The sequence below is a fragment of the Pleurodeles waltl genome, chromosome 10 (genome assembly GCF_031143425.1).
Source record: "Pleurodeles waltl isolate 20211129_DDA chromosome 10, aPleWal1.hap1.20221129, whole genome shotgun sequence".
Classification (NCBI taxonomy): domain Eukaryota; kingdom Metazoa; phylum Chordata; class Amphibia; order Caudata; family Salamandridae; genus Pleurodeles; species Pleurodeles waltl.
In genome coordinates this window covers 782,696,332-782,721,938 of record NC_090449.1, presented here as the reverse complement: position 1 = coordinate 782,721,938, position 25,607 = coordinate 782,696,332, and the positions used below count along the sequence as shown (strand labels likewise).

The 25,607-nt window shown below is 40.8% G+C and overlaps 1 protein-coding gene across 1 annotated transcript in view; it reads left to right on the top strand.

Moving 5' to 3' along the window:
• Positions 1-4,081: 4,081 nt before the first annotated feature.
• SPMIP4 (sperm microtubule inner protein 4) overlaps positions 4,082-25,607 on the top strand; it is a 213,757-nt gene continuing 192,231 nt past the window's right edge. Inside the window, exon 1 of the mRNA XM_069211409.1 lies at positions 4,082-4,279. Coding sequence (XP_069067510.1) covers positions 4,146-4,279 — 134 coding nt within the window. The 5' untranslated portion in view covers positions 4,082-4,145. The remainder of the gene's footprint in view (positions 4,280-25,607) is intronic.

Below are 25,607 nucleotides of genomic sequence, written 5' to 3'. Positions count from 1 at the left end.
GTGTGGGGGTGTTAGGGTAGTTTGGTTTTTAGGGGCAGGGGTTGGGGGGATTGGGGTAGTTTGTTTTTTTAGGGATGGGGAGATCGGGGTAGTTTGGTTTTTAGTGGCGGGGAGGGGGGATTGGGTTATTTTGGTTTTTAGGGGCGAGGAGAGGGGATCAAGATAGTTTGGTTTTTAGGGGTGCTGAGGGGGGATCGGAGTAGGTTTATTTTTACGGGCGGAGGTGGGTAGATCAGGGTAGTTTTGTTTTTAGGGGCGGGGTGGGGGATTGGGGTAGTTTGGTTTTTAGGGGCCGGTGGGGGGATCAGGGAAGTTTGGTTTATAGGGGTGGGGGATCAGGGTAGTTTGCTCAGGAAAGTGGGGTTTGGGCTGGGTTGGGGGTAGTTTTTAGGGGTGGGGGTTTGATTAAGGGCTTGGAACGGGGGGTCGGTAGTTTGGTTTTTAGGGGCGGGGTGGGGGGATTGCTGTAGTTTGGTTTTTAGGGGAGGGGGATCAGGGTAGTTTTGTTTTTAAGGGCAGGGTGGGGGGATAGGGCTAGTCTGGATCCAGGTAGTTTTGAGGTCGGGCGGGGGTGGGGCGATAGGGTAGTTTTGCTTTTAGGGGCAGGGTGGGGGGATAGGGCTAGTTTGGTTTTTAGAGGCGGGTGGGAGGATCGGTGTAGTGAGGTCAGGTAAGTGGGGTTAGGGATAATTTTTAGGGGTGGGGTGGATTAAGGGCTTGGGGCGGGGTGGGGGGATCGTGGTAGTTTGGTTTTTAGTGGCAGGGATGGGGATAGTTTGGTATTTAGGGGCGGAGGAGGGGGTATCTGGGTAGTTTGTTTTTTAGGTGTGGGAGGATCAGGGTAGTTTTGTTTTAATGGCAGGGTGGGGGATTGGGATAGTTTTGTTTTTAGGGGCAGAGTTGGTGAATCAAGTTAGTTTTGTTTTTAGGGGCAGAGTGGGGGAATTGGGGTAGTTCTGTTTTTAGAGGCAGGGTGGAGGGATCAGACAGTTTGGTTTTTAGGGGCAGGGTGGGGGTTTGGGGTAGTTTGGTCAGGTAAGTGGGGTTGAGGGCAGTTTTTAGGGGTAGGGTGGATTAAGGGCTTGGGGCAGGGGTGGCGGGCCAGGTAGTTTGATTTGTAGGGGAGGGGGATCAGGGTAGTTTCGTTTTTAGGGGCAGGGTGGGGGGATCAGGGTAGTTTCGTTTTTAGGGGCAGGGTGGGGGGATCAGGGTAGTTTTGTTTTTAGGGGCAGGGCTGGGGGATCGGAGTAGTTTGGTTTTTAGGGGCAGGGTTTGGGGATCTGGGTAGCTTTGTTTTTAGTGGTGGGGGTCAGGGTAGTTTTGTTTTTAGGCGTGGGGTGGGGTTAGTTTTGTTTTTAGGGGAGGTGAAGTGGGTCAGGGTAATTTTGTTTTTAGGGGCAGGGTGGAGGATTGGAGTAGTTTTGTTTTTAGCGGTGAGAGGTCAGGGTAGTTTTGTTTTTAGAGGTGGGGGGTCAGGGTAATTTTGTTTTAAGGGGTGGGGGTGGGAGGGTCAGGATAGTTTGGTTTTAAGGGGTGGGGGAGGTCGGTGGGTTGTTAATATGGCGGGTGGGGGTGTCGGGGAAAGTTTTAGGGCTAAGGGTGGGGGAGGGTTTTGCGGTATTCTTGTTTTTAGGGGCGGGAGGGATGGCCGGGGTTGGTTTTGTATTTGGGGTGGGGTACTTTTGGCCTTAGGGCAGGTGGGGGAGGGTGGCATGCTAGAACCACGCATGCCTTTCCCACACATGCCTTTACCAGGCATGCTTTTACAATTAAAAATCATTGTAAAGGCATGCGTGGTAAAGGCATTCGTACTAACAACGCGGTCATTGTTCTGACTGTGTTCTTCAGGCATGCGTGGTTTTCACATTGTTATCATCACTGATGACATCTGAAATTACATAATTGATGAAAAAGTGTTCATGGTGGGGGCACAAGTTATAGTTACTTGAAATAACTATAACTGGTGAATTTCAGTGTTTCTTTAGTTTAAAATGTTATGTTTGAATTCACATTTTCACCTAACTGAAGTCAGGTTTGAACATTTTAAGAAAGCAACACTGTTTTGCAGTGAAAGGTATTTGGACAAATGCATGTGTGTGGCTAGGTGCAATGTCCTGTTAATATGTTTTTAATAGTACTCACTATCAGAACTTTGCCTAGTTCAAATGCCCCGGACAATAGTTTCATATAATACAAAACAATCAGTAGAAGATTGTGAGAACTTAGGTGGCTACTACTGGTATCTGTGCTGGATTCTCAAGTTACCCACTGATGTTTGAGATCTAAAGATTAGTTGTATGTGATTTCATGCAATACCATTACTGAGAAACCGTTTCATCTAAGCTGTTTAATGGAAATTTTCAGAAGGAATGGCATTTACCTTTTTGTAGAAACCAAATCGGTCAAAATTGGCTTTTCAATCTCAATGCAATAGTTGCAAATCTTGTGTTCAGAAACAATTTTGTCAGAGATATTTATTGCACTGCTTTACTTCATGAGGCATTATTTCATATTTAGATATTTTACATTGTCCAACAAATACTTTGGGTGTTTCTAATTCACTGACCCATCACTACCAGTAAAAACCATCTATTGCTGACCCTTCACAACCCCTAAACACCAACCATTCCTGCTCTCTAAAACCTCGCCACCACACCTAAGCTAAACTCATTCCTGAAGCCGAAAAGCACTGTCTACCCCACAAATCCACCACCCATGAACCATAAAATCACTCACTACTGTGAATTCCACCCACTCCTGAACCTTAAAAACTTCTTTCTACTCCTAAACCCCACCTATCCCATACCCTTGAAAATGCCACAGTGCAACCATACTCCACCCATCCCTGAATCATTAACAAAACTCATTACCCTTAAATACCAGCCATCCATAACCTATAGGATCTCCTTGTCACCCTAACCTACTCATACCTGAACCCTAAAACCCCTTTCCTACATCTAAACTCCACTTCACCTTAAACTCTAAACACTTTTCACCGCCCCAGCTGCTACCCATAATTGAACCTTAAAAACCCTCATCAGCCATTCACTGTACCCAAGTTTAATGTATTTATTGTTTTTCCTTAAAATTATCTTTCCTCTAAAATGTTTTTTTTAATGTTTTTTTTGTATTTCCTTAAAATTGTATTTCCTTAAAATTGTTTCTTCCGTGATTTGGTTTCCTCCAATGTGGTTTCTCAGTTTTTGTGTTTCATTAATTATTAATTAACCTACATATCACTAATGATTATTTCAGTCGATGTGAATGACTGAGTTATTCATTTTGTAAACTTGTTTCTTCAAAGGTACCAAATGTGAACAGTCAAGGCTTACCCCAGGAAGTGGTAAAGGGGCCAAAACTCTAATACAGTAATCAGACATGATTAATATCAGTATTGACATGAGTTAAATCTTTTAAAATGTTTAGAGCAAGGAGCTATGCAGTTAAACCCAACAAATTAGCTTTGTGGGTCATAACCCACCCTGCCTCCCAACGAACATCTTCTGATATATTTATGTGCATAAAGTGCCTTCAAGCGCAGTCTCCCAACATACAAAAAAGTGTCCAAACAGGTTTAAAGTGTCCTACAAAGTGTTAACGGAAAGTTGACAACCCTGTCCTGGACCCATTGTCTGAAGCTGCTCTGGGTTGCTTTAACATTTTTTTTTTCTGTCTGTTTATTTTTCTAATAGTCTTTCAATTGTTTGGAAAAAATCCCATAGTGTTAAAAAGTTTACCAAACTTTTCAAAACCCCAACAAAAAGACAGTGCTAGAATATGAGTGGAAAAGGTAGTCTCGACCATATCTGAAACATAAAATGCACATTTCTATCAAAAAAAGCAAATTAAACAGTATTTATATGAATCTTGAGATGGTATCACTCCTGCTAGGTCGTGCACACAGGCACAGTGTTCTTCTGCCTGTATAATGAGTGTAGTACAGGGCTACGAACTCAATGTGTAACATTATAACCAAGGAACCAATTGGGACAATGGAGGCGGGCCGGTTACTGGGACTCTCGTGTGTCAGGTTTCTGTATGAGGTTCACCCTCGCACTGTTGCATCCTGGGGCTGGCCGCACTGACATATCATTGTACTTAAACCTATTTCCAACCCACAGAATTTGAAGGCTGCAACAGGGAGGATGTCCGTCCTCTATGAGATGCCGTATTACTACAGGGAACGAGAGGGGGCTGACACACTTTCAAGAACTTTACAGTCCACGGAGCTGCTGACCCCGCTTGACCTGCCCCCACGACCAACCGTGTCACCGGAACGGTAAGAAACAATGATATAATCGGATTTGTTTTATACACAGTGGTGTACTCGGACGTCCGTGGTGTCTGCTAAGCACTTCCACCGAGCTGTGTAATGTCTGCAGTCCAGGAAACACCGCAGACATTAACAGCAGCACACGGGAGGAGGCCAGCGTTGTAAATGCAAACAGTGCCTCGGACTACTGTCATGCTATAGGCGAAGGTCGTGAACCAAGTGTGAGGAACATTAGTGAGAGGTATATTAAGAAAACGTTTGGTATCAAAGTATTGTATTGTCAGCCGGGAGTCTTTAAGTGGCGCTTTCAAAGCATGTAGACCCCACACATTGCCTATACTAATTGGGAATGTCCTGTAACAGCGTCCACCATGTTAAGTGACTAGTATTGCCTCGTTAAGAGGTATTTAAAGTACTACGAATTTTACGAGGCACTCATCTTCAGAAATTTGTGCACCGTGGCATGTGTCCACACGTGAAAAAGTGCAGAATTTGAATACATATGGCAAGTCAGCGTTTTTCTTTCCAAATGAATGTGCGTTTATCACCCGAAGACACCGCTTCTTGTAAGCATGCTCACATCACGTTCCTGTGGCTTTTGTTTTCCTGCTTGGCTGCTTTTGTAATTACTGTGTTGACAGGTTGCTCCGGGTTGCTGAGGATGATACCTCCAAATTACCGCGGAGAATACTTTCCGCTTTTGAGTGGGAAGCCCCGCACCAATAGAATCAAAAGGTCTTCCTATTGCAGTCTTTTAATTTTTTACTCGAATTTCTTTTGTTAATAGGTTACAATACATTACATTTTTTACGATATTTGAGCTAATTTTCTTAACCTAGGTATGCGAAGAGTGACAGTCATTCACTGCACGCGCATTATCTAAATTTAATGTAGATTAGGGATGCACACATTTTTTATTTTCCTGGAAATTGTGAGAATTTCTTATTGTTATGCAATCAGAACATTGTAAAATTGTACTAGTTTATGCTAAATTACACCTCTTCCAGACTCTTGTACCCGCACATTCACTTTGCGTGCAATATTTTCATCTAACCGAATTTCGTGACAAAGTGTTTGGAGATTGGTTAGAGTGTGATTTGTTTGGATGTTTTGCTCTAAAGATCAAGCCAGTACTCACTTCTTATTGCATGTACAGAATTGTTTACCTACTAACTTTTGCGCCCATCCCAATTTTTCATACTTTTAATTTTACAAACGCCCTGACACTTGTGAACATTTCAACCGAGTTTCATGAAGTGTGCCTAGGTAAAGTTCAACGATTTTGCACATACCTATAAATCACTTGTGCAGTGAAGTTCATTTGAGAGTCGAATCTCATACTTTTTAGGTCCTGCCTAATTCAACACATGTGCTGTTTGTTGCAAGGCATATTATTAGCTTCCACTGGGCTTTCAAGTCTACTCTTTGATTGTCATTGGTTGGCTTTGCTGCCACTCTAATTTGCTCACTCTTTTGCTCAACCTCCATTACATTTGCTTCCTCTTCTAGTGTTTGTCCCTCCGCTGGAACCTGGACCTACTATTTGTGTTCTTGCACTTTTCCAACTTCATGCAGAGCTTATTTCTTTTAGTGTAAGCATTCTACAAGAGTATGTGCTTTCCAGATGTCTCACTTGTGTATTTTGTGTTCCCCTTTATTGCCCGCTTCTTTCTCCCCTCTCACGCCATCACTCAGTTGCTGTTCTTGATTCCTCCCTACTCGCCCAACTTTCATTGCCCTTCTGGCTTCCCCAACCCCCCTGTTGTACATGTGCGTTACCATCTCCACAAGCGTACTCTCTGTGGTCCATTTACTTACCCATCCCAGCCCACTCTCTGTTGGCCTTGTGATACCCAACCAACCGCCACTGTCTCTGTGCTTCAACACTGTTGTCCATGTGCCTCCGAGCCCTCTGCCATCTTTTGTCCGTGTGCTTCCCTATTGTTGTGTCTTGCTTCTCCTTTTTTTCTCCCATCAACATCCTTCTCTAACCCAGCCCTCAGGCCATGTTGGCTCACCCCCTGCCCGTTCCCCAACCCACTCTCTCATTTGTTTTCTGTGTTTTAAACGAATGTGAATTAGCCCTATAGCGTATATCAAAAAATAACATTTCAAGCAACTTTTTTATTTACTGATTCATCTCTGATTGGTAAGTAAAAAGAAAAAAACAAGAAAATGGTATGGTGTGATAGATTATGCCAACTCAAGATAAGACGAAAAAAGGTAATGTGTATGAAGTTACAAAAAATGACATTGTATAGCCACAAAGCATGAAGCCATGCCTATATCAATCACATGGAACATTTGCGAGGTTAAGTTCATTCGTGAGGTTGCAATGACGGATTTTGCTTTCAGTGTGGTGAAAACACAATGTTTAATTATAAATTCGAACTTTTTTGCGACTTTTGATTAAAAACAGCAAAATGCAAATACATTTGAATTCCCGTATTCGAATAAGCACCAATACAATATTAAAATAGCATTTCAGCCATTTTAGAACGGTGATGGTTTACAACGTTCTGAAATGGCTGAAATTTTAAACTAGAATTGAGCTTGAAAGAGCCTGCCCATTAAGCCCGTATTGCAGCCATTTTGAATTAGTAGAGATCAGTGCGCTGTGCCAATTCAGTACATATATCGAAAGTGAGCTCTAGAGAGCGGGCGTGCATCTACCTTATCAAGTGACAAATTTGCAGAGTAACCAACATAATTTGAATGTGGAGAATCTACCATAGAGCAGATCTGGAAATTTGGCCCTACTTGCTGCAACACCTCTCGTATGCCATGCACAATAATTTAAATCATTTGCACAGCTGCTGGGTTCGGGGGGGAGGGGGGAAATTATAAGCGGGTACACATTAACAGTAAACTGAAATGAGTCAGGTACATAGACTGCATTAATGGGTAAAATAAAATGTACACGAAGGTAGCTGGTAAGTGGTCTGGAGAGACAAGTGATGTTGATTTCTAAGCTCTTTGGCAAGAAACACCAGCCCTTGCGGAGACAGATCAGCAGGTGAAGAAGCCTAAAGAAACACAAACGAGCAGGTATGGGGGGATGTTAAAGAAATACCAACAACAAGTGGGTGGGGGAGTGATAAAGAAACATGAAGAACACTAAAGAAACATGAACAGCAATGAAGAGACACAAACAAAGGGCTGGTGAGGAGGGGAATAAAGAAAAACAGCCGATGGAAACAGTACCTGAATCAAAGCACGATAGCGGATGGACACTAAGACAAATATATTAAATGAATAAATCAGTGCTTGGTCAATGCACCACAGAAGAAAGAGGAAGTGAGGCCAAGGCATACACTGGCCAAACGGGAGACAAAAATGAAGAGTGGCAATGAATGGCAAGCAATGGGTGGCTGTAAGTCCCTTTTTGCACACAATAATGTCTTGCTCTCGCCTATGAGACCAATTGGCTTTGGCTATGATTTTAGTTATGCTGTACAGCAGTGTAACTGCTGTGCAGCATATCTGAAAATAAGGTATAAAAAAAACTACTGTGCAGTCATTGCATCATTTTGTAGGCATGCGCTAACACACATGGAAAAGTCTACAAAATGATGTAAACATTTACCGATCTGGGATGAATTAGTAAATAAAAAGTTCCACAAAACGCATTTTTTTGATATAGCACTAATAAATGTTTTTTTTTAAAGAAAACAAACCGGGGTGTGCGGGGGTACCAGGCGGGGACATGGAAACATGGAGTGAGAGAGGACAGAGGGAGAAAGATACTGTTGCGGAGAGAAGGACAGGCAAGAAACAGCAATGGAGACTGAAAACAGAGGGCAGGTAATGGGGAAGACATTGATAAAGAGGGTGGGCAGGTGGGGAAGGGAAAGTACCCTGAGGGCAGGCAGGTGAGGATGAGGAAGTACATGGACATAGAAATAGGGAACAGGCATCAGAGGTCAGGTGCGGCTGGGAAAGCATGGAAGGTGGGTAGGCAGCACTGGGGAAGCACATAGACAATGGAGGTGCAAGCAGCAGTGCAGATGTTTATGGACATAGAAGGCGAGTGTGGAAGCACACAATGAATCATGGGTGGGCGGAGGACGGAGAAGGACACAGACAACAAACAGTGGGCGGGAGGGATGGGAATGGGGAACCACATGGACAAGGCAAGATGGGCTGGCTTGGATAGGGAAGCACTCGGACAACACATGGTGGTGTTAACGCGTCCCTTTATGTCAATTTTATACACATTAGGACTCGTTTTAGGCCAATGAATCTTTGGACCCAATGGTGAGACACCGCAGGACGATATAACTGATCAATATGTCAAACAATATGTTAAGGACGTCATCAATATTTATCACCACAATATACTTTACTTTGGATAAAGACAATAATCAAGTTGTCGACACGACCATGACCTTTCAGCCATGAATAACCACACCTTTGTTAGAATTTTGTGAATTTTATTCCCTATAGATTACAGTCTACTAGTAGAAGTGTCAATCTCAAAACCAAGAAGCAAAGGAGCATAGTCACGATACGGCAACTGCGAAAAGACTTCATTAATGCAAAAATCACAAACATAAGAGCATAACATAAAGTAAACATAGATCAGAATACATAGAATATCATGTAAGTCTCAGTTCAGCATAGCACAATGTAAGACTCGTCTATTTGTGTCAGTCAGGGTGATTGCCTAGCCTAACCACTAATTAGCATCAGCATGTTGGACTTCATGCAAAAATAATTTAGAACACCAATTTAGAAAACATCTAACTAAGGTCTCTATTCAAAAACACATCAGTTGGTACCTAGAAAGGAAAAGCAAACAGACAAATTACAATAGCATTGTCATAATTACCCTCCTCGGATTAAGTCAGCATACAGGATCAGTCTTCGTCTTTAGGACATCAGTCAAAATGCCATCAGTCTAAGCTCAACTAAAGGGCATAGGGGACACTACCCTCGTAAAGAGGAGAAGTGTAAAATGGGCAGTCTATGGGTGAGGATGGTTTTAATAAGTCTCAAAGTCACCAAACAGAGTGACAGAGTTTCTGGATGCAATCGATATCATTCCCTACCTAGTTCTAACGACCCTTCTGTGTCATGAGTTTTTATCCCTTTTTCGCAATACCTTCCCCCAAAATTCTATTGGATATTAGCTATATCCCACTATCTTCAACCTATCAAATTTTACATTAGGTAATCCAAATTGTCACCCCACGATAATTTATAACACTTTGATTGGTCTTCATAATTGACCTCTTCGTAGGTGGCACATCCGGGGTGTTTTGTCATCATTTTGGCACGTGTCTCGGGTCAGGGGCTTCTTTACCCATGGTCAAATGTCCTTGTACATTCTTTTGGTATACTTTTGTTTCAAATCTGTATAAAACTTATACTAAAGCAGCTAGCATGCAGGTGGGAACAGGATGAAGTTGGATACATGAAACGAAGGAAAAGAACAAATTCTGGGTCATGGCCCTTTACGAGTCAGCGCACTGGAAAACAGAAAATATGCTTTAATATGAGAGCTACACGGCTAAATCTTCATCTTATGCTAACTTAAGGCCTATACGATTTTCAATGCAATATCGTAAATGCTAATATAAGCTTGATTAATCATATCACGAACACTTTTACTCATTATTATAATTAGTTCATATTATCATAGTCATAATTCAAATGCACATTAAACAGATCACTAATTATTGTCATTTTTCTATATGCAGCATTATTAAGATTTTCACGTTTAGCATATGTAATATTTAAACTACGCTCTCTCAGTGGGCAGGGATGGGGAAGAAAACAGACAATGGAGGGTTGGTGGGCAGCTATCGGGAAGCACAGAGGCAACAGAGGGTGGGTGAACAAGGATGGATTGGCACATGGACAATAGAGGGGAGTGAGGAAACAAGAATGCAGTGGAAGCTGGGCAGAAGGGTAGAAAGCAAGAACAGCAACTGAGGGAAAGAAGGCAAGGGAACAGAAATATGGGTGAGAAAGATGAGTATGAAGTACACAAGGGAGGTAGCTGGAACACATGAACACTCTCATAGATTGCATAACCAAAAAGAAAAATGTGGCACCTGAAAAGGGAGAAGTGGAAGGACACAAGTAATGGGTCCATTCTCTAGCGGAGACACGAACACCGGAAGAGGAAGGAAAGTCATCAGAAGATGATGAATAAGAAGCAAGCAAATGGGAGTAAAAATAAAGCCAACCATTAGTAAGCAATGGGCAGGCTCTAAGCCCACTGTAAGCTCACACTATATCTTGCAGTAGACAAGGCTTGTGTTGTCTTGGGTGAGACCTAAAAAGAGGTCTTCTCCAAGGCCCAATAAATTTAGAGAAAAACAGGGTCTTCCGTCAGAAGCATAGGGGGTTCTCAGACCTTTTATTCCCTAATAGCACCATGTTCCTTTTCTGCAGCTATGGAAAGAAATCCCTTTCACCACTTCTTCGTAAAACCAGGGACCACAATTTGACAACCTTATATAAGTCTAACAGAGCTCGCTAGAACAAACAGAGTACATTAACTTTGCTGAAATTCGTGTCAGACACAATGAAAAAATCTATCTGCAGCACATATTTTTTTGAATTCAACCAATTTCACGGGTGGTAACCAGTTCAAAAATTGCCTTTTGTGTGAAAGACAGTCGAATTTTGGATTTTTGGAGAGTTTGGGAGTTTGAAGAGCTTTCAGGATCCTGTATTTTGATTTCTCGTAAGCTTGGTGAAATACTTATTTTGTCCAGGGACCGCTCAAATGAAGATTTAGTGGATTTAGGTATTTGTGTAAGGTCAGTGGTTCACTGTGCTTGGCACAAGAGCAGATCCTTTACCAACCTTCTTACTTTGTTGATTAGGGTGTATGTTTGCACTTATAAAGTGTAAGGCCAACAGAAGTTTGTGGATGCTTGATAGTTAGAAACCAGATAGCATTCAGATATTTAAAATATGTGTGATCAGACTAATGCTCTTGAGAGCTTTACTTCTTCAGGTACTTTCTAATGGTTTCACAGTGTGAACAAAAGTGAGCATAAGAAATGTGTCATTATTTAGCGCCATGCAGGGAGCAACTCCTGGCGACCAATCATTCTTTCAATGAGCTATGTGCATATTTACACTGTTAAACAAAGGCTTCAATGTCAAATAATGATATGTCTGGGCAAGTCATTGCATCAAGAAACTGATTACAATTTCAAACGTTATTCTTGTAATGGTCTTTACAACAATGCTGTAGGCCAGTGTAAGTGAACTACATAATATGGCTGTGTTTGTCCTGCAGATGAAACGTTCTCTGCATTAGAATGCCACTACTTTCTTTAGGGTAAGGCCATACAAAAATACACCTACGAAAGTGAAATAAAACGTTTTTTTTTTTTTTTTTTTTTTTACTAATGGCGATCATTAAAACTGGGTTTGTCAAATATGTGCACCCCTACAACTTAATAAATGAAAATAAACATTGTATACATTTAAACAAATAACACTAGCAATAGGTCATGATTGAAAAAGTCACGCAACCAGAAAACAATATTCCTTCAGTTCACAAATATCGCCTTATGTACGTTTTCCTTTTCCACCTCAACCAAGCAATATGTGTTATGGAAAATATCATTTTAAAGTGATTCAAATCCCTTTTGAGCTTTAAATGATTCCCCCCCTTCATCAATGCTGAAAACATCTTCGAATCATTTTCAACACCAAACTATCCTTTTTACCTCATGCCAACACGATGTCCATGTGTGTATTATGTTTCCTGTGTCGTTAAGAAAATTATACCTATGCTACTCCAGCAGGAAATGTCCAGTAACATCTCTAGGAATGATTTTTAGGGGACACCCAAAAATTCACACTTAAAAAATGGTGTGGTCCAGATATCTAACACACACACACACACACACACTCTCACTCTTCTTTCTCTCTTTCGTTTTCAGTCAGTTTTTCTTCCATTCTTTTCGTCTCCCCTTTTTCTTTTTTAATTACTGTGACATATCTATCTCACATTTTCTTTCGATTTCTACTCTTAATCCTACCTAATCCTATAGGATTACCTAAACAAATCGAGTTCTGCTGCAACAACTGCAACAACATATAAAAACCTTGATAAAACTTCAGAAAGTTTAAAACATCACTGTCCTGCTCATTTTTGGTCTGAAGCGCAATGAAGTTGTCACCACAGCAATGAGATCTCTTTGGCGGCTACTGATCAAGGAACATACAGACAACTGTGCTGTCTGGCAAGGTTCTACATACTCATCTCAATAGAGCTAGTGTGTACTGAGTGTAAAGTGGTAGTGGTATAAAATAAGACAGTAGGGACAGATCAGTTAAATTGGGATAATAATGCAGTTTTGTATGTCGGATGAGAGCTTAATCTTGATCTGCATGCTTTAGTCCTACATTTTCTGTTACCATGGTCATCAGCTCGTCAGAGACAATTAGCAAGTACGTTTTTTAAATAGGAAAACAATGCTAGCCACGTTTTTGTGTCAAATCGCTTTAACAGAAGCTGTTTTCTTAGCTAACGTTGGTTATCTCTTGGAAACTGATGTGTAGAGTGGGGTCTGATTGATTGAATGATGATCATTTGGCTGTTAAGAATACAAAGACAGGGATAGCGATAGTCTGAAAAGTAATGGACATTCTTGAATCGCTTCCAGACGAAGGAATTATTAGCGCCGCATTTGCGCCGCTTTTTGACGCAAAAACGGCGCAAATTTACAAAATACAATTGTATTTTGCAAGTTTGCGCCGCTTTTGCGTCAAAAAGTGACGCAAATGCGGCGCTAAAAAAGTATAAATACGGGCCTATGTGTGTTGTCTAGAATGTGCTTTGATAACAGTAAGCAGAAGAGTGCTGAGTAGGGTACAAGCTATAAAAACCGTATCAAATGCAGTTTACAGTTTCCGAACCAGAGTCAATTAATAAGGTCGAGCATCTGCTCCAGTGTTCTGTGAGAAACAATATTAATATCATAGTTTCTAAAGCACTGCAGTATCTTCAGGTCCAATGTACTAACCAATTTGTGAATACGAAGGTGTGTGGTTTGTGCGTTGGGGCATGAATGTTTATTCAACCTCAAGGCTGTTTTTGTTTTATAAATATTTGGTATTTAGACTGAATCTAACTGCTGATCAATGGAGTGTCGCACAGAGAATATGTCAGCAGGAGCATCTCATGCCCCAAGAGGTGTTGTTCATAAGTAGTACATTCTATGGTGGAGCTAAAAAAACTGAATGATATGACGAGGTGGGGAATAGCTAAATCACATGAATCAGTGGATAATTAGCATGGCACCAGTGTGACGGATCAGCTCCCCAACAAAAACGATGCCTCCAAAATTTGCAGAATGTTTTATTATGAATTAAAGGGTAGCTTGAGTGTTCGCAATAGAGTAGTAGTATCCACAGGTCCAGGAGAGTTGGGTCCGAGGGTCCAATATTTAGACGTGGTGTCAGCTTTGAAGTAGGAGAAGTTTCAAGACGCTTTCACCTCCAGAGGTGTTTGGAATTTCCTGTCTCCCTGCCCTGGCCCCAGCTTGTCTGGGAGCATAGTAGGCTGGTGTGAAACCCTCCGTAAGTGTGCTGAGGCAGAGTCTTTCTGCTGTGCAAGTGTGATAGATGACAGCTCCTCCCCCTATTAAGTCAGAGATAGCTCATCCTACAACACCTATTACCTCAGAATTGTGACTTAAAATCCGACTTTACCATTAAGGAGGGTTCTAAATTACAATTCTTTAAATACCAAATTCGAATTTCTCAACTGCTCCCAATTGAAAGTTAGCACTAATTAAATGTAATAAGATAACTCAATGTTATCCCATAGGAGAAGCAGGCCTTGAAGTAGTGAAATCGAATTTAAGAGGTTTTTTTTAAACCAGGACATGTAAAACTTAAAAGTACATGTCCAGCTTTTTAAATACACTGTAAACTTCACTCTGGGCTGTGTAGGGCCTATCGTAAGGGTGACTTTTATGTATAAACAAGAAGTTTTAGGCCTAGCAAAAGGTTTATTTTGCCAAGTCGAAATGGCATTTTAAAAAGGCACACACAGGCTGCAATGGCAGGCCTGAGGCATGTTTTAAAAGGGTACTTAAGTGGGTGGCAGAATAAGTGCTGCAGGCTCACTAGTAGCATTTAATTTACGAGCCCTGGGTATATGTAGTACCACTTTATTAGGGACTTACAAGTGAATTAAATGTGCAAAGTGGGTGTAAGCAAATGTTACCATGTTTGAGGGAGAGAACACAAGGACTTAAGCACTGGTTAGTAGTGTGCAGAGCCCCAAGGCTAGCAAAAATGAAGTCAGCAAAAGCAGAAGAATGAAGGCAGAAATTGGAGGAAAATGACACCAAGGATGTCAGGTCTAAGAATAAGGAATTGTTCCTTGTGCATATAGAAGATAGCTAATGTGAAAGATTATGTCACTTTAGAATCAGACCCAGAGAGATGTGCTTGTTTGTCTCTATTTCCCTGCATGTTGCAGTTGGCAGGGATGTATTAAACAGGCCCTAAAGACTAATGTTAGTTATCAGTCATAATGATGTATTTGAACAATTTAAGAAAATAATGCAAATTAGTACCACCCGCTTTCAGCATAAATCTTCCACACAGAACTTAGGCATCATCATGGCTTTCGTTGGCGTGTCATTTAACCTCTGAACTGAATTTTAATTTAGCATTTCTCTGATGACAAAAAACCTTTTAAGTCTCCTAAAAAGACAGACTTCACATGATACCAACCCCGTTGCAACAACCATAAATTCTGAAGCAGTTCCACTGAGGTACTTGCTCAGGCTGACAGGCATGTGCATTTTCTTCTTAATTAGATGTTTCTTGCTCTCACAATGTAGTTTCAAAATGCACTTTGTTTGACAGTACAAGGGAGGAAGAGTCCAGTCTGCAAGTGAGAGAGGAATGTTCCTTCTGGCCAGAGCAGAAGAGGAAGCATTATTATAAAATGAGACAGCAAGGTGCTGTAACTGCAGACCTGGGCAGAGGGCTGAAGGTAATGGGGGATGGCTCTGAATCACAAATAACTTCCGGGCCAGAGGTAGGAATCAGATCTTCATACTGAGAATGAGAAGGAAGCATGACTACAGGTTGTAGCCAGGGAATTACAAGGGATTACACATAGTGTCACTATGGTGGGGAGATGAGAAGGTATTAGTGCCAAAAATCAGTTCACAGGGAGAGTGTTGTGCTCAAAGGGCAGTATGACTGTAGATGTCAGCTTGTGGGCAAGAGTGGGAGAACAAGTCCATTAACTAGGAATGATGTGATACAGCCATGATGGAAGGATTGCAATTTAAAGCAATTGCAAAGATAGAAAGGTACACTTTAACATACGCCTATGTTGACAGGACCAAATTATGGTCTTCACTATACTACCTAATTGTTTGAAGAAACTATAACTTATTAAAATAATAGCCTCTGTGATTTGGTGCTGAACTCTCTGCTCACCTCTGCTGTGAGAGTCAAAGTTTGAAATATACACAGCCTTACGTTTTTGAAGCGAGTCCCCGAGGAGCATCAGAGAGATGTAATTATCTTAAAGAGTGAACATATGTTATTCATTATAGTGTGCACCCTGAATATCGACCCCAGAATTTGATGGGACACAATAACGAGGACAACATTTTGAAAAACAAAATAAAGGTGTAAGACATTAGAGTGCTAGTTTAGCACGGTGAGAACCCACCTCAAATAACAATCACAAGCCTTGACCAGGTGATTTACAAAAGTCAGTAAATAAATCTGTGCTCAACTACTTGGTGACTATGGTACAGAGAAGCCAGGCCTAACTTATAAGTAATGTGTAAAGTATTTATGCAATACTCATACAGTAATAAAGTGGAAACACAACACAAGAAAACCTTAATCCAAGTCAGAAGAATAGAGAACATTCTGATAAATAAAATGATACTGAAATGACAAAAAACCCATTTAGTAGAACTGCAGAGATTAATTTTTCAAATTTTTATTTGAAAATAGCACCAAAAAGTGTAAATAACCAAACGAGGACAAAGGTTGAGCTGGATCTGGACAAGGGTAAGATTTAAAGCTGACTGCAATGGAATATATTTCCGAGACAAGGACCAGGTTTGTCCTGGTCACAGAGCTACCTTCTCACTTTTATAGTGATAGAAATTCTTCAGTGGGGTCACGCAGCTGACTGGATGCTTGAAAGGGCTTGACAAAAATGAGGAGCTGTCGGTGAGGTCTCGGAGTAGATTGGATGCCGCACAGCATTGGACACCATGAAGCTGACTGCTAAGTTTGTCAGTGTTGCTTGAGTGCTGCATGGTGTCAAACCTGGTGAAGCCATCAATTGGGTGCTACCCGGTGTGGAGTGAGGAGTTGCTGCTGATTGGATGCTGCTCGGTTTCAACTCGGATGAAGCCACTGATGAAGATTGTTGGTGTTGATGCTCTGCTTTGAGTTCGGTGAAGATTTCAGTTAGGCTGGGACTAGTACACTCAGACCAGAGCCAAGGATCCTAGACCTTAGGGACAGTAGTTGGGTCATTATTCACTCCCACAGAGGCCAGCAGAGGGGACCAGGTCAGGAGGTCAGGTCCAATGGGAACTGGTCAGCTCGAAAACATGTAGAGGCATCTGGAAGCTTATTTTAGTCCGATAGCTAAAACCAGAGGTCAGCAAACTGACCCTTGGAGCCATTTCTGTGGTCCTGGGTTCAAGGCAAGCAGGTCCAGTCTTTATTCAGGTTCGTCAGACAGCAGGGCAGTCTTCTTTCTGAATCTTCTCAGTTCCAAGTGTGTTCTTAGGAAGTTACTGTGGCTGCAACATTTATGCCCAGTTCTAGACTGTGGGTGGGGGCAACCACTGGCCATACTCATAGCAATGAGGTAAGAGTTCCTAGGGGTGACCCTGCCCACTCCCCAAAAAATTCCTGTGTGTTTTACAGTAAACTATCTCACGGTGTCCCTCTCTTCCTAAATTGAAGATGACAGGACCTTTCTTTCCTTAGCCAGAGCTCCGTGGGCAAACTCATAACTGTAGTTTCCATTATGGACAAAACCCATAATCGTTCCAAAGCAGTTCTGGGGCAGCTCCCCTCCCACTGGGTTTGGAACCAAGCTACCCACAGGAACAAATGAAGAGGGCAAGTGTGGGGTCAGGATCATCTGCTTGTGTGTAGGTAGCTTTGAACTGCAACTAATCATTGGGCTTTGCCTCTAGGTCATCCTGTCAACTGCAACTGAGGGCCAAAACCTCTCTACATCCAAGCCCTTTGACCTCTGTTTGGGAGCAATCCGCATCTCACCACTGGAGAGCCATAAGTAGTCAGATGACAGTTGAAAACAGGCAGAAATGTCTCCAGAGGTTTCGTTAGGGAGAGGTAGCTTTTCCAACATACTTAGTCAAAATATAATTTCATCATTAAATTGGATTTTGAATGACTATTAAAATGGGCCCTTGAATTATATTTTTAGCTGCTCCCAACCCGAAAGTATCATTATAAGATGTTCTAATGTAACCCGGTTGTTCTTCTATGGGGCAGCGAACCTTGATCCTATGGAAAGGGCATTTGGGCCTTTTAACTTTTAACTATTAAAACATGCATAAAATTAATTTCTACATATCTTACTTGTAAAATACCATGCACCCTGTCTTATTGGGCAATAAAGCCTATATTAAGGGTGACATAAATATAAAAAAGGAAGGCTTAGGCTTGTTAAAAGGATGATTTTGAGAGGTCAAATCGGCAGCTTAAAAACTGCAAAGCCACGCTGCAGAGGCAGCCCTAGAGACATGCATTACGGGTCTGATTTAGTGGATGGCACAATGAGCGCTGCAAACCATTAATAGCATTTAACTTATAGGCCCTGGGTACATGTAGTACAATAGAGTAGGGACTTATCAGTAATATAAATGTGTAAATCAGAAGTATGCCAATTTCAGTGTGTTTTAATGGTGAAATTAGCAGTTTACTACTGTTTAACAGGAGTAAAGTGTGCAGAGTCCTAAAGCCGACAAAAACAGTTCAGGCAAAAAAATGTGGGAACACGCAAAGGATGGACATTTCGAACAACAGTTGAGCAAGTCTAAATTTTCCATACCTATCTCCACATATATGCACCTACACTGTACGTATATCTTCAAGGTACATAGATGCGGAATTAGGAATAGTATCTATACTTCCATATGTGCACTCGTTTTGTCCCTTGATATTCTGTTCTCAATATTTTTGTACCACAATATTCTAGGGGTCCACATTCAGTAATATAATCATTTGATATGTTTCTAATTCCCAAGATTCACATTTTTTAAATGTACTTCTCAGCAGGGTTTAATTAGCACTAGAGAAAAACAAAGTTAAACAATGAAATGAAAATGGTCGTTCCATGCTGATATTTTTCTAGGTTAAACCATCAGTTTACTTTATTGGACAACAATCCTTCTTTCAGATATATACATCAGAAGTTTACATCAGCACCCACCAAGCAGGCCATGTACAAATTTAAAGGCGTTGCCCCATCCCAAATTAAATTGTAATTTTCCATAGATTATTTCAGATTTAAAAAATCACATTTGTGAATTCCAGAAGGGTTACTGTTTGATTATACCCTTTAGCAAATGGTAATATGCTCCAGAGGGCACTGGGTTCAGTCTACAACATGTTTGCTGCTGCTTCCGAAAATCGAAAAAGCCATGGCTGAAGTCTGCAGGTGGTTTGCAAAATTGAACAGACTAACGTTACCTGCTTCTACCTTATGTGGAAACACATTAATGCTCAGACAAGTGGTCAATAATCCTTAGCAATTCTAACTAGTCCCCCAATGCAGGCATCACAATGTGTCACCGAAGTGCCATTCTGTACAAAGCCCCTCTAAGGTAATGGGAGCAGTGATAGCTGCGTTTCTAGAGGAACTGTGATCTCCTGTCCAATGCCTCCAGCCCAAGCCCATAAGCTCCTTAACATCTAACCAGTCATTATTCACTTAAACATAATTATTCTTTAGAGAAACATCCACTTCCACATCATTTCCTATTGTCATACTTTATCTTTGGCCACAGGCACGACATCTAAGGGTCTTCTAGACATGATGCTAGGATCAGTGATTGCTATACTGGACATTGTTCATTGTGATAGAATGCACTACTGCTTGACGGGACGATCAAACCAATAGGGTTACAACACAATGATGTCTGTAGGACAGAAGAACTTATTCGCCTAGACGGGAATTTTCATACAGCACAAAACTTCACTGTGCTTGTGTATGTAAGCTTTTCTAAGTAACCTCCTAATACACCAGGAATCGTCTACCGCCTTAATACCAAGCGCATAGGAGCACGGATTGCATTGAAATGCACACTATACAAATGTCTTAGAGGGATTCCTTATCACACCGCGTGGACTCCTTGCTTTTTGCATCACTTCAAACATCGAATACAAAGCTGCAGCAGGTATTTTACTACCATACATAATTGTAAAAATACCCATCGACCTTTTACCATACCAACTTCATAGTTTTTAATCATAGTTAGACTAGCCATACGCTTCATGTACTAATTTGTGACAAGGAAACGCTGCATAACTTTAGTGCATGAAGCCTTTAATGCACAAGACACAATGGTTTACAATATTAACTAGCACAGTCCACCCTTCAGTGAACTGGCCATCCGTTTGATAGCGTGTGCGTTAAACCATGGGTTAATGCTACTCTGCTTATTGAGTTTGAATCGGTTGCTCCACTGGTAGTTGTTTCTGTTGCAGCTTGGTAACCTGTTGCTAGAGCTCGACACGAGTCGCACATTAATCATTCATGAACCTTCCCTTGGGCTTCAGTTTACTGGAGGCGGCTCCCGCTGCACTGTGTTTGATGTCAGGTTTCGAAGTTATGGTTACGTGAAATAGGAGCAAGCGTTGAAATATACAGCCGTGCAGCAGCCTAAGGTTTATCAGTTTATAGATTCAAAGGGCGCCTCTAGTAGTACATGTATACAGAATTCCAATTATGTGTCTGCAGTGCAGTTTATCTTTTTATCGTAGACTATTTAAAAAGTAATATTTTTATTTGAGTTTACATGTGTAAAATGAATATCTTCTAAGATTTTGGAAGGACCCGGGACTGAAAGACACCTTTCTAACCAGCCTCGTTTGAGACACGCGCATTGGTTAACCAAAATGCTAGCAGTGCTGGAAGTGACATCATGCATCATTTGACAGCCAATTGCATCACATGGTTTAGCACTTCTCCCACACTTTGCCCCTTATTGGTCCAGTCAAAAAATTACCTCTTGTAAGTGTCTTTGGCTCATATTTATACTTTTTTAGCACCGCATTTGCGTAATTTTTTGGCGCAAAGTTACAAAATGCAACTGTATTTTGTACATTTGTGCTGCTTTTGCTCAAAAAGAGGAGCAAATGCGGCGCTAAAAAAAGGATAAATATGGGCCTTTGTTTTTCAAATGGAGTCTGGAGAGGATGATGGCAGATTATGTGACAAGGTTGTTGTAGTCAGGAAACACTCACTTTTTAAATTGGCACTAAGCACATTTGTACACCAAATTAGAAAAATCTTGAGAACAGATTGGGGGTGGGGAGCATTATAAAGTGTCAAACGTCTCTATGACATTATCCCAACAATGTATTTCTATAAAATAAATATGTCACTATATTTGCCTGATTCTTCACTTTTGAGGCTACTTCATTTTTATAGCTCGGCTTCTATTATGATGCTAGGCAGAGATTGATATCCACTCAGGCCTCCCCATTTATGCTTATCTAATGTACTGCCATCCTCTACATTTGAATAACATAGAAAATAAACACAGTTTTATACCAAATAAATCAACAAATATACAGAAAGTAGCTCAGACATAGACCAATTACTGTTCTCTAAAAAAATATTATACTTGCCCACTTTCAAATACAGAACTCTAACATCCTATGGAAATCAAATGCAGGTAAAGTAGCACACAGAGGGCCTGATCACGAGTGGCGCGAATCTGATATGAAAATCAGTCACAGAAGCGATCGATATTCATTGGACTCAATAATTTCCCAGGTTAGTGGGTTTAATATGTGGATATTGGTGTCTATCGCACCAAAATCTACACGTTGCACTAAATTACAGTTCTCTCTATTTAAATTCCAACGGATTTGACCTGTCGAAATTCAACAAAGGATAAGTAAGGTCTTAATCACACGCAGGAATTACTGGATGTGTGAATACAATACAAATGTTTACTTCCTTTTTTACATCTAAAAATGATCGTCTGTTAATAACAATTATTTCATCTTATTACAGTTTTATACAGCCTAGTGTTGAAAGCAATACCTTTCATATCTTAGGTTAGTCACTGCACAAGGTGAGAATATAGCTTCAGCTATGTCAAGACTGCTGAGCCACAACACGCCCCTGTGGTAAGGACATCCCCCATTGAACAATTGGGATGGCATACCATGTTTTACATAAGCGTTGGTATCTTTGAGTCAGCCTTTCAACGTTTTTTTTGGCGTTGTGGGATTATTTTACATCACGCCACTCTAAAAGTGGTTTAAATTAGATATTTGTGTTCATAAAGTCATCTTTTAAAGTTTCTAACTGAAATTGGCTCCAAGACATCGCTCAACCCCATGTATTTCTTAAGATATCTAGAATCGTACAGAGGGGGGTTAGGTTATATGTATTGGTAAACATCTCATCCATTCATACTAAAAAACTGCACCTATTGCATAAAAACACAGTTCTACTTTGCTTATTGTGGTTTTACAATAAATAGCTCTTTATGGCTGACAAGCAAGCCTGGAGCAGTTCACATTTTTTTTAAGAGAACGGAACAATAACACTTTTGGCGGGAGTTCAATTAGTATCCAGAGAGAGGTTGAGTGAAACTTGATACGGGTAAACCTTGGATTAGTGCTCTTTGTGTATGTGAGAGTTTGTCATCAAGACACAAAAGAGTCAGAGGACCTTTCAAGTGTAGTTCGTGTCTTTAGCAAAAGGCGAGTCTTGGCTTTACATCTGACAAACAGTCAGAGTTATTGTGTGGAGGCTGGAGACTTTGCTATCATTCTAAGAGTGTACAGCAACTAATGTGTGTAGTGATATACCTTCATGAATAAAACATAATACAACATTTTTGCAAATAGATGACCATATGCCTTTTGCACTGAGAAGATGGAATAAGTGGTTGTCGTTAAGATGGTAAATGTATCTAATAAGTATTACTTTTGGTCACAACTCATATTCCTTTTCTGGTCTCTGCATACCATCCTAACACCAAGCCAGTCTCTCCTTGGGGTTGTATCTTCCTCATCTCTGAACATATCTTTGTCTCTGCTGTCTCTGATACGAAGCTCTCTTCAGAATCTAGTGACATGATCCCTCCTTCCATTGCCAAAGACCTGGTTCAAGACTTTCTCTCTCATTTGGTGGCCCTCACCAATTTATCTGTTCAAAAAAGCATTATAAGGAACTGCCTTAAAGCAGCACACATAAAAGTCCTACTTAAAGAACCTAGCCCTGATGCCTCAACTGTAAAAAACTACTAGAGTCGCTCTAGAGTCACTCCTTCCTTCCTGGGTTATTAAAAACGGTGTCTTCTTCCAACTAACTAACTATGTCAAGGAAAACGGCCTTCAGGTATGTTCCAATATGATTTCGGGACAGGCCACAGTATTGGATCTAAAATATTCATGTGCGTTAATTATATCTTCCATACAATTAATGAAGATTCCCACTGCCGTCTCATCCTACTGGGTTCACCAATTGCGTTCAGTAGCATCGACCATTATATAGAATGTGCTTGGAGGGAGCCTTCATGAAATTATTGCATTTGCATCCTACAGAGTGCCCTCGACTGGTCAAAACTGTTAACTCGTTCTCCAAATCCACCCCCTTCTTTTGCGATGTCCCCAAGTTCTTTATCGTAGCACCCAACCTATTCAATTTTTATATTACGCCCTAGTTCAATATATTACAGATATTAGCATCTTGTTTCATTACTACGCAGATGAAGCCCAGGTTTATCTAAATCTGGACTCCCCTCAATCATCATCATGGTTAATTTTCGTTATTCGTTTTTTGATTAAACCATAAAAGATAAAACAATTTCATAACAATAAAATATAACATCAATCCCCTCGATCGATCTCCCCTTAAGGAGCATTCACAAACGGATGGAGTGAAAGCATCTAAAATGCAATGCTTTGAGGTCTGAATTTCTTATCCTTACCCCAAAGTCTGACCGAGCAATCATCTTAAGGTCAGCAGATACCACTCCAAAATGAATTACACTGGGAAAGTCTGAGGTCTCTTTCTCGTCTACAGCCGAAATAAACCTCAAAGGGCACATCCAAACAATAGATGTTTTAGATATTTCTGTGTATCGCAACTATTGGATAGTTGAGATTTGTCTGATTCCAGTAACCATTTCTTAAGAATCAGTATTATAATTACCAGAGTTAAACATAGTTAATAGAATAATACTACTTTTATTAAATTTGGTCTGAACTGCTAAACATCCCTGGATACATATCACCTGATATCGATTAATAATTATGTCACATTCAGGGTTGGAAGGACTTCTTTAGAAGTCACCAGGCAGCAGTATTTAGGGTTCTACACATAACGGGCCTAAATGAGAAGGCTCCCATGGCCTTTAAAGAAGAGGCAGTACTGTAGTAAAAATAGCAACATAATCCCATACAAACAGAAAGCATGTGTTAACTAATACAAAAAGGCGGAGAACATCTCTTTCTAATGTTTCAATTGTGTAAGACAGTTGTTGCTCATTCATTGGCTCGAATCTTTCATGAGGATGATATGTGGGACACAACACGTATTCAGTGGAACTGCCTTATGGAATAGGCAGCAGTATTCTTCATACATTTGACTATCAAGACATGACAGCTTCCAAACTTTCGACTTAGAGAAAAATGAGGCAAACCATGATCTGGATGAGGGGATTCCCTTATTTTAAAAACACGTTTTGTATTTTTGTATGGAAACTTTGGACTCCTTTATATGGTTATGTGAGCTTCAAACAAGATTAAGTAATGTCAAATACATTCAATAGTAACAAGAGTAACAAATTGGCCTTTCATTGGATTACCCAACATGCAATTCATGTTAATGTACACTCTTTTAATACCAGATCATAAAATTTGTCCACAAACCATTAAAACACTTAAAACATTATATTGTATTCATAATAAAGCGTCACTTTTCCCCTCTCCCTTCATCATGCAGGAATATTCAGTGTGAAAACTATGCCATGACAATTACTCGCCTTCAACAACACCTCATCTAGATCTAAAAAGATACATCATAAACCAGAGGTATCACAAATGCACTATTATATGATTCTATAATTCTAGTGCTAACCTTTGTCCATTAGACTGCTTCCGAGTGCATGGGTCACACTGGCGTTAAGGACAAGTGGAAAAATGGGGGTGGCATAAGACAAGCCTCCTTTAAAAACATTTCGGTACACTCAGTTCTACTGCTTATTTTGTGTTTCTGTATAGGACATTACACATGCATACTCCCTTCAACTGCTAGAACTTGCTACCACCTGCCATCCAAATGGAGAATCCTTGCACATTGAAGGACTGGTCACACCATGGGGATAATTATGAAGCAATGCACTGGCTGATGTCTGAGTTGGATTTTGCGGGATAACCTCAATCCTTCTTCAAAACATGCTTGTGGGCAATGAGGTGGAGCTTGACTGGAGTCTGCTTATTTATATGCAGGCAGTAGAGAAGTGATGGTTCCAGTGGGATGGGCTGTCTTGTCTTCTGGTGCTGGATTCTTTTGGCTGTTCAGTTTTAAAATTGTTGTTGTGTAGGGATGGAACAGGTCAGCATTGCCAAATAAACGGAGGCAATATAATCTACTTGCCATATGATGGCAGCCTTAATGACAGCGGTTCAGTATTCAGCATTGAGAAAGGGTACAAACAAAGGTAGGCAATTAATGCACGCTATAACCATTTCAATGATTTGCTACTACATTTAAAGGATTTTATTGTATTACACTTCCGTTTTGTTTACCAATTTATCGGGTTAAAGGAGCTAAGCCCACAGCTTCTGGCCACTCAGACTGTGGGGGGCATAGTTTCAACTGCTGCAACCATCAGTAATTCTGTATTTTGGTGGAGGATGTGGGTAGACTAATATTCACTACGGACTAGTGTTCTTTGGGGTCTGACTGGAGTGGTCCACTGAGTAAACCTGGCTTGCCAATAAAAGGAAAGACATTTTGCTCCTTTCGGTTTTACTAGGCTGTCCAATAGAATCTGTAATCTACCTGCCATCTGCTGTAGCTTTCCAATGATCAAAGTATGTCACTTTTGTCAAGTGAGGCGATTTCTGTCCA